Genomic DNA, 10,262 nt, shown 5'->3' with positions numbered 1-10,262 from the left:
CTATCTATCATCTATCTATCTATCTATCTATCTATCATCTATCATCTATTTCATTATTCTGAGTCAATGGGTCTTGAGGCATTAAAGCTATAGGTTACAAGAGGAGCCCAAGGCCTAGTAAGTTTATTTACTTTCTAAACAAGTGAGATATTGTTCTAGAAAAGTCCTTCCCACACTAATCCTCCCACCTCCACCTTCCAAGTCCTAAAACTACAGTTGTGTGCCTGTGCCACCATGCCCAGCAAATAGGAATCTTTTGAGTACTTTCTTGAGTATTGAATTATTTCACTGAATCCTAACTTTTTAATTTTTATTTTTATGTTTTTGAGACAAGGTCTCCCTGTAGCCCCAGCTGGCCCAGAACTCACTACGTAGGCCAAGCTGGCCTTGAACTCACAGAGATCCACTTGCTAACTTTTTTATTTTTGAGACAGGATCTCACTGTGTAGTTGTGGCTGACCTGGAACTCACTGTGTAGGCCAGACTGGCCTTGGAACTCAACAGAGATTCACCTGTCTTTGCCTCCAGAGTGCTGGGAGTAAAGGCATGCACCGCCACATCCAGCTGAATACTAACTTTTTTTTAGCACATGTTCCAGTTTTCTCATTGTGTAAAGATCTATTTACTACAACTGTATTGTTTCCCTTGTCTTTGTTAGATTTTTTTAATATTACATATGAAAATAGGCACATTTGTTTTTTTCTCCCATGAAGCCCTTCTTTCTCTCAAAGGAAATGACCACAATATACATGTGCCATCTCTTCCGTGGGTAAAATAGTATGGAGAAAGAAGCCAGTCACCAGGGCCATTGCTCTTACTGAGGACAGGGGGGTTTTGGCTCCTAAATTAGAATCTAGGATTCTCTAGGATTCATTTTTCTGATGAATTTTGTTGTTCTAGTTATAGCTTGTCTATTTTGAACTGGGAAACAACTTAGAACAGATGGTTCATTTTTATAGATAGCTAAAGATTATTCCTTTAACTGACAGAAATTTATTTTAATTGTGTGTTTTAATGGAAATCTTATATATATTTTCTGCCTTCCTTTTACAAAATAAAAGTTAAAATTTTAAGTGTTGCATATTCAATCCAGAATATACAGAGAATACAGAAAAGTTATTTATTTGTTGAGTATTCAACCCTTACTGTACTAGCTGCAGAGTATAGCTGTGAATAAAACTTCACAAGGCCTTGTTTTTTTTTGTTGCTGTTGTTTTGTTTTTGGTCTTTTTGAGACAAGGTCTCCCTGTAGCCCCAGCTGTCCTGGAACTCACTATGTAGACCAGGCCAGCCTTGAACTCACAGAGATCCGCCTGGATTAAAGGCGTGCGCCACCATGCCCAGCATAAAGCCTTGTTTTTATGGAGCTCAGTCTAGTATAAAGAAGAGAATAAAAGCAATAATGGGAACTGGATCTCTAAAAATCATGGTTTGGTGAGATGGCTCAGCAATTAAAAGGGCATGCTGGGCGAGCCTAACAACCTGAGTTTGATCTCTGGAGCCACGTAAAGGTAGAAGGTGAGAACCGACTACACAAAGTTGACCTCTGACCTCCATACATGTTGTGGCACAGGCATATAAACACCCCCACACATAAAAAATAAATATTTAGGCTGGGCATGGTGGCACACACCTTTAATCCCAGCGCTTGGGGGCCAGGCTAGTCTACATAGGAAGTTCCAGGGCAGCTGGGGCTACAAGGGAGACCCTGTCTCAAAAAGACCAAAAAAAAAATAATAATAAAATAAAATAACTAACTAACTAAATATTTAGAAACCTATTAATAATGACAAGAATAACACTTGGAAGACAGAGACAAATCTCTAAGTTTGTGATTAGCCTGGTCTACATAGTGTGCTCCATGCCAGCCAGGGCTGCATAGTAAGGCCCTATCTCAAAAAAATTATTTAAAATTTTTTTTAAAAAATCTACCTGTAAGAACTAGAGCAGTAGTAGAGTATCAAATGTAATTTTAAAAATTAAAGGGTCATATAGAAAAACTATGATTTCTTGTCCCTTTATTTTCCCTGTTGTGTCTCTCAGACTGTTTTCAATTTTTTTTTTTTTTTGGTCTTTTTGAGACAGGCACTCTGAACAGGCACTTTAAGTGTCTAATATATGCCAGTCCCTATGTGAGGAGAAGCTGAGGATATAGTGGTGAGCGAGACTGTGCTAGCATAGGCACTGTGCAGAGGGTGCTCATTCTACTTTTGAACAAATATTTCTTTCTGTTTGACAATGTGTTGACTGCACTTTCCCTGGGTGAAACACAGTAGCTTGATCATAAGGTGGGCACTGCTTCTACCATATGTCAAGTGATATATGCACTCCATCTGGCTTGAGCTCTACATGGAATTTATTGGCTGACTTTAGTTTTGAGACTTCTGGGGACTAGACAGGCAAAACTATTGCGGTTATATATCCTGCTTCTGTCTTTCATCTACTCCAGCACTCGGCCTGTGTTGGTAGGCCTGTACCTAGAGAAAACACATGGTTTGACTTAAAAAAGAAACACCATATATTTTAGAGTAGTTTAGGTTCATAGCAAAAAAGCAAAATGTTCAATTCCCTGCATGTCCTCTTTCCCATATATAATAAGTTTTTTGTTTGTTTGTTTTTGTTCTTTTGGTGGTTATTGTCTCATGCGGCTAAGGCTGGCCTCCAACTCATTATATAGCCAAGGGTGATCCTCTTGCCTACAGCTCCCAAATGATGGGCTTACCAGGCATGCACTACCATGCCTGACTTTAATTAAAAAACAATTTTTTCCTTTATTTTTATTTTATGTGTATTATGTGCATGTATGCAAGTGCACCTGTGTCATACAGTGCCTGTGGAGGACAGAAGAGGGCGAGGAATCCCCTAGAACTGGAGTTATGGACAGTTGTTAACTGCCATGTGGGTGCTGGGATTGGAACCTGGGTCTTCTGCCAAAATAGTCAGTGCTCTTAACCACCGAGCCATTTCTCCAGCCCTACTAGCTTCAAATTTGTATCATGTAACATCATTGTATCATATATAGTAGCTTTCCTACCTTTAAAAATCTTTTGGATTAGCTGGGCATGGTGGTGCTCACCTTTAATCCCAGCACTTGCTGGGGAGGCAGAGGCAGGCAGATTTCTGTGAGATCGAGGCCAGACTGGTCTACATAGTGTGTTCCAGGCCAGCTGAGGCTACCAGGGAGACCCTGTCTTAAAAAGACCAAAAAAAAAAAAAAAAACCCAACCTTCTGCATTCCACCTGCTCATCCCTCTCTCCCCATAATGCTTCAACTTTTGTTACTCTCTCCAGAGTTCTGCCCTTTCCAGAATGTTACAGTATTTGGAATTGTACAATTAAAAAAGGGTCTTTTGGGATTGACTTCTTTCATTTAGTAAGATGTACTTAAGATTCTTCTTTGTATTTCCATGATTTGGTAGCTCATTTTATTCTGTAATTTTCTATTGCTGAGACTTGAATCCAGAGCCTCATCCATATTAGGCAACCATACTACCACTGAGCTACAGCCCAGCTCATTTCTTTTTAATGCTGAATAATATTCCATCGTCTGGGTTGTTCCACAGTGTCTATCCAGTCACTACTCAAAAACATCTAGTTTGCTTCTAAGTTCTGACAGTTATGAATATAGTTTGCAGAAACATTATGTACACAGACACACATTTTCAACTCCTTTGAATAAACATCAAGAATGTCATTGCTGGATTATACGGTTAGAGTATGTTTGGTTTTGTGAGAAACTACGAGACCACCTTTCAAAGTGGCTATGCTGTTGCATTCCTACCTGCAAGGAATAAGGGTTCCAGTTGTTCCACATACTGGTCAGCACTTACTGGTTTCTGCGTTCATTGTTTAGGCCATTCTGTTAAGTCTGTAGTGTTATTTTACTGTTGTTTTAATTTTCATTTCTCTGATGTGGGCCACCTTCTTCATGAGCTTCTCAAGTTCTTTATATATTTTGGTTAACAGTCCTGTATCAGATACGTCCTGTGTAAATATTTTTTCCCGGCCAGTGGCTTCTCTTTTTATTCTTTTGTTTGTTTGTGAGACAAGGTCTTGCTATATAGCCCTGGTTGGCCTGGAGCTCTTCGTATAGATCAGGCTAGCTGTGAACCTGCAGCAGTCCTCCTGCTTCAGCCTCCTGAGTGCTGGAATTATATGCTTGGCCTTTTCATTCTTTGACAGTGTTTTCATAGGGCAGAAAAGTCTAGCCTACCAGTTTTGTCTTTGATGGATTGTGGCTTTAGTATTGTACCTGATATTTTGCTGTGTACTGTTAGGATTCCCCCATGGGGTCTTTCTGTCTAATTGGGAGGAATAAGTACATGACAGTTCTGTTAAGCAGGACTTATATAGCTAAGTGATACAAAGCAGTACTGTAGTTATCCCCAGCCCACTGCTACCTTGCGGTGTACTCGGTAAACTACTCTCCTTCAAAACAAAACAAAACTATATTGATTAACAGTATGTCTCTTACTAGGTTCAAGCATTCAGTACACAGAATTAAAGGCTTTTTTCCAAGGCTAGAGAACTGTTTGATCAGCTAATGCCGAATTAAGACTCTAGGGCTGCCCAAGTATAGCATTAACTATTAGAAAGGCAAATATTAAAGGAAAAAATTTTAAGACGTTAGGCATTTACCTTGTTCATTTGGAAAAATGAATGTATTTCTTTCCTCATTTTGTTTCTAGTTGGCTGTCATAATTTGTTTTGAGAGTCTATTACCATAGGAATCCATTTTTGAACAATTCATATGTGCTAGACACTCTACTAAATAATGATGATGGTGTCAAACAAAATCATGCCAGTTCATTGTTTCATTATGCTTTGTAAGGGAAGTTTGGGGGCAATGGAAATTGCTGTTTTGTTTTGTTTTGTTTTTGATCTTTTTGAGACAGAGTCTCGTAGTTTCAGCTGGCTTGGAACTCACTACACAGACCAGGCTGGCCTTGAACTCACAGATCCGCCTGCCTCTGCCTCCCGAGTGCTGGGATTAAAGACATGCGCCAACACACCTGGCTTACTCTTTCTTTTAAAAACATTTTATTTTTATTTTATGCATATGAGTGCATTGCCTACATATATGTAAATGCACCCATGTTGTGTAGTGCCCACAGACTTCAGAAGAGGGTGTCAGATTCCCTGGAACTGGATTTAAGAATGGTTGTTAGCTGCCATATGGGTGCTGGGAACCTAACCCAGGTCTTCTGCAAGAGCAGCCAGTGCTGGTAGATGCTGAGCCATCTCTCCAGCCCTGAAAGTACACTGTTCCTGTGGTGCTTATCTATATGCATATATTTTTCAAAACATATTGAATATTATATGTAAAATGTAATAATTAAATTAAGGGTTAAAAATTGACACAAATAGTAATGTAAAATTATATCTCTGTAAGTTCCATAGAAGCATTCCATAGGTCAGTGATGACATATAATAGGAAGAATTGACATTGGTGATGTAGAAATGGTGAGAAATAAATTAAGGGAAGAGTCAGGGTTGTTGTTAAGGAGATACTGTGAAAGAAATAGCAGCATATCACAAGGCCCTGAAGTTGGCCTTAAAGAAGCTTGTAAAGGGGTTTTGTGTGGAAGGCAGAAAAATTAGGGCGTTGAAAGTCAAAAATGGTACTAGGGCATACGTAGATAAGGGTAAAACCTTTGTGTAGGTCATTAAATGTTGAGACATATCATTTTGTACAATGTAAAGCTGTTGAAAGTTCTTTAACTGGTGATAAGGTGCTGTGGCAGTACTGCTCTGGCTATTATGTTGAGAATGAATTGGAAGACATGGGGTAGATTCAGGGACTTTAAGGAGAGGCAGTATCTGGAATATGGGAAGAGGTAGAATTGAAAGCCCATTTAGCAGGTAAAATGTACAGGACTTGGTTGAGTATGGGCTAGGGGAGGTCCCTCCCAAGGAGGACTCCTAGGTTTATGGTTTCCATATAAGAGTGGATGGTAGTGGTTTCATTTACTGAAATAGAGATCCTGGGAGATTTCTGTGCTTAATAAAAAGGGAAGTAAATGAACCTGAAACAGTTTAACTAACGATACCATAAACAATGGATACAGCAGTGTAGCTTATTAGTGTAGATATCATTTATTGAACTTTTTGTGCACAGTGTGCCACAAAATTGCAGCAAATGAAGTCTTAGGAGTGATTGAGATACTAGGAAAAAGAGGAGGGGGGGAGAGGGAGAGGGGGGGAGATGGGGGGAGAGAGAGAAACAGATTGCCTTCCAGAACGGTAAGTTAAAAATCATTTATGCCTGTGATTTCCTGGGTTTGGGGCCTCTGCTCAGGTCCTCTAAGCCTGAACTTGAGGTACCGTGATGCTGTGGATTCTTGAAGGATCTTCTCCAGCCACCTACAGCCCTTCTGGAGCCCACAGACGTCGCATCGAAAAAGAAAACACGAGCACCCGGAGCTTTGTTTACTCATTTACTGTAGTGTTTCCGCTCTCTGCTTCCCACGTGACAGAAACAGTTTTCTGTAGGCAAAATCATCTCTGAAGATGAACTTCTGGGCTCCAGAGCTGCCAAAATATTGGGACGGTGAGTTAGCAGCCCGCGGGCCCGGGAAGCGAGTTCCCACCGGCCAGAGCCAGGCCGCCCCGCCCCGGCGTCCAGGTGGGCGCCTCTTCTCCTGTGGCCTCCCCCAATCGCCGGCCGCTCACCCCGAGGCAGGTGACTGGCCAATGGTCAGGGGGCTCTTTACCAGGACCAGCCAATCAGGGTGGCTCCCGGCGTGCCGCGGGGGCGTGGCTGGCGTCCCGGGCAGGGCTTCACCGCGGGCCTCTGGGCGGGGTGACGGCGGGCGGCGGCCGCGGCGAATGGCTTTCCTGCCGGCCGGTTGCGGAGTGAGTAGAACGCGCTGCCGACCCTGGGCGGCGTGGCCCGTGCCCGCCCTAGCCCCCAGCCTCGCGCCCCGCCCTGGCGCCCGAGCCCGGCTCCCGGGGGGCTGCCACGCGGGAGGAGAGGCCTGCGCTTCGGAGGGAGCCCTTTCCTGCGGGGGCAGTTATTTTTGCGGAACTCGGTTTTCCTTTGGAAAACTAACTCACGATATGATCTCGGGCACAAAGTTAAGCTCCTTTCATGTAAAAGCGCAATTTCGACCAGTTACCTACTAATAGAATCTCTAGTTGTAGGACAAGTAGGATTTGGGAGGTTTTGGTTTTGGCACTGTGCTCTTATTTGACTAGTTCTATGTGCAGTTACGGATGCTGCTGTGGGCATGCGGGAGAGGAGGGAGGTGGTTGTGTGCTTGGAAGCAGCTGCCGCAGATATATTGGAAACTTTAGTATAGTTTTATGGGATTCACGGAACAACTGAAGGGAAACTAGCTTAGTTGTGGAAAGTTGCCTGTAATGTATCAGGAAGTATTAAGTCATGCCCCTTGTCCCTTTGCTGAAATTCCTATTGTACGTCACAAATACTTTTACCATGAAAGATTAAAAGTTCTAATGTGAAGACTTGGATTTCTATGTTCATTAAACTTTTACTCTTTAGCTGTGCTTAAGAAATTAAAAGCCAAGTAATTATTTCCAAATTTCTCTGGGGAAGCTGGGAAGGATCTAAAATAGGAAATTCTAATTATTTATTTTTATTTAATAACCACACGATAAGCATTTCCTTATTACAGCTTTAACATATTCAGTAACAATTTCTTGAGCGAGGATACATCTCTTTCAAAAGTGGCTGTAAATTTTTAGGTTCACGGTTGAATTTTAGTACAATTATACAATATTGAACTCAGTATAAACCCTGTAAGACATAAAATTGAATGATGTTTTAACCTTTAGAAAAATCTCCATTTCATTTTAAAATATACTGTTTCTTACAGAAAGACACATTGTTTTTTCTAATAAAACTTTTGAGACAGAGTCTCCCTGTAGCCCCAGCTGTCCTGGATCTCACTATGTAGACCAGGCTGGCCTTGAACTCACAAAGATTCGTCTGCCTCTGCCTCTCGAGTGCTGTGATTAAAGGCTTGCGCCACCACGCCTGGCCTGTTTCTTACATTTTTACTGCTACTAACACTTAGATGTTTGCACATGTGTCTGTAATCATTTGCAGAGCATCTCTAAGAATACTGTCTATATTGGAATAAAGGATAGACCCTTTAATTACTAACATCTCTCTTTTACTTGGGAAAAGTTTTTTACTTTTATTTTGGCACATTTCAACAAGAGACTACTTAAGTCAAAAATGACATGTCTGTCTTACTAGTCTGGGGAGGTGTGGATCACTAAAATTTAAATTTTCGGTGTGGGAATTTAAACAAGAAAGGTTAAAAAAAAAAAAGTTGGATATTTCCAAAGTGCTTTGAGTTTGGACAGAGATGACATTAGTAAGTAAGAGGCTTCAAAGGATACTGGGTACAGCAATTTTGGCATTTCATTTTTTGTTTGTCTGTTTGTTGTTGGTTTGGTTTTGGTTTTGGTTTAGGTTTTTTTTTTGTTTTTGTTTTGTTTTTTGTTTTGAGACAGGGTCTCCCTGTAGTCCCAACTGGCATGGAACTCGATATGCAGACCAGGCTGGCCTTGATCTCAGAGATCGTTCTACCTCTGCCTCCTGAGGCATGTGCCACCATGCCCTACCATTTTGGTATTTCTAAATTAATGAATAGTATGATTTTTTTTTTAATGGGAAGAGATTGTATTGAGTTATAATTTAACCAGTCATTCACAGCTGATTTAAAGATTGACAGGTAATTTAGTTCAGCATAAATTTGTTTGGGCTAGAAGAGAGTATAGTGATAGCATTGGAAAATGAAGTTGATGTGTGGTTTTGGGTGGGGTGTTTTGAGGCAGCATCTTATTACTTGAACTCTTTACCTTCCTATCTTGGCCTCCAAAAGAGTGCTAGGATTACAGGTGTGTACTAACTACTATGCCCATGCTTTGCGCTTCTGATTGAGGAGGTGATGATCATGATAAAGCAGTTGATAATCATGCTTTATTCTTAAAAAAAAAATTCTAGGATGGCCTTTGGGATGTGTCAAGTTCTGTTACTATGTGTTCTAATGTAGAGAAATAATGTTTGTAGTAAATCTTACAGTACAAAGCAAGTTTATATGGTTACAGTAATGTACTTAGAAAAGTGTTACAAAACCTACAAAATACAAAGATTTAAACAATTGCTTTTCTTACAGCTAGTCTTCCTCCATAAATATTTTATTTTAAAAAATGTTATGTATGTGTATGAGTGTTTTGCCTGCATGCATGCAAATGTACCACATGCATGCAGTGCCTGTGGAGGTCAAAAGAGGGCGTTGGATCTCCTGGAACTGGAGTTACAGACAGTTGTTTTCTAAAGTTCTGTTTGCCTTAGTAATGTCTCTTGGATTTGCCACTTCATCCTGTGTGGTAGTGCTTTAACTGAGCCCTTCCTCATCTCTTACCCTTTTGGGAAAGTCTTATGATGTCCTATGTTATAGGTCTTGCCCACCCATCTTAATTCAGAAACACATTGACTGAGTCACTGCCTAGCTTCTCAGAGATGTTTGTCTCAGTTTTTCCTCTTGTTTCGACTACCAGCAGTATTTCAGGTGGTTAAGCTTTAGGTCGGCCCTATAGTGCTGGTTGCCTTCCCTGTGCTGCCTAAAGACAACAGATAGGGTTACTCTTATTCTTTATGTGCAGTTACAGAATTTGTTCATATCTGTAGTAGCTTTTCTTATAAGTTTTTTGGTTCACATGTCTGATTCTTAAGGTATTAGATTCTAATTTGCTCATCCTTGTATCCCCAGAGCCTTTGTCACTAATATATTTGGCATTGTAGAAACAGAAAAGAATTTCTTTCCTCATAAGTTCACAGCTGACACCCCTATAAGATAGATTAATAAGAGAAAAATTTAACAGATTTATCTAATCAAAGTCTTGCATGACAGGATAGGGCCTTCACAATGAAGACCCAAAGACTTAGGGAAAACTGGTTTGTTTTTAATGGTTAAGTTCAGTTACGAATGGTAGCTGTATAGAATGTGATTGGATAAAAAGCTATGATGCCATGAAGTAGATCTAGGAAAAGGCCTATCAGGACTCTCCTTGGCCTCTCGGTGTAGCATTCCTTCTGGATAATAGGCCAGAACACCTTCCAAAATGAGAGACTATGACTGTTAGACAATGTATCTCAGAGGGTATTGTTTATAAGTTTTAGCTTTTTGAGAAAGAATCTTCAGGCTGGTCTTGAATTCATGATTTTCCTCCCAAATGCTGGGACTACACGTATGTGTGCTACTACAGCCTGCCTAGGTCAGAAGGTT

The 10,262-nt window shown here is 40.7% G+C and overlaps 1 protein-coding gene across 9 annotated transcripts in view; it reads left to right on the top strand.

Annotated features, from left to right (window-relative positions):
* Positions 1–10,262, top strand: part of Osbpl9 (oxysterol binding protein like 9) — a 176,597-nt gene that overhangs the window by 99,338 nt on the left and 66,997 nt on the right. For 2 of the 9 annotated variants that reach the window (XM_008828453.2, XM_008828454.2), the window contains exon 1: positions 6,765–6,855. The exons of 6 other annotated variants lie outside the window; for them this stretch is intronic. In XM_008828453.2, the coding sequence (XP_008826675.1) occupies positions 6,829–6,855 (27 nt within the window). In that variant the 5' untranslated portion in view covers positions 6,765–6,828. Of the gene's footprint in view, positions 1–6,764; positions 6,856–6,875; positions 7,077–10,262 lie in introns of those variants that run through there. One more of the 9 variants, XM_017796994.2, reaches the window with a different exon arrangement.

The sequence above is a fragment of the Nannospalax galili genome, unplaced genomic scaffold, assembly GCF_000622305.1.
Source record: "Nannospalax galili isolate Female #2095 unplaced genomic scaffold, S.galili_v1.0 scaffold713, whole genome shotgun sequence".
Taxonomy (NCBI): domain Eukaryota; kingdom Metazoa; phylum Chordata; class Mammalia; order Rodentia; family Spalacidae; genus Nannospalax; species Nannospalax galili.
This window is presented reverse-complemented; position numbering and strand designations above follow the sequence as displayed.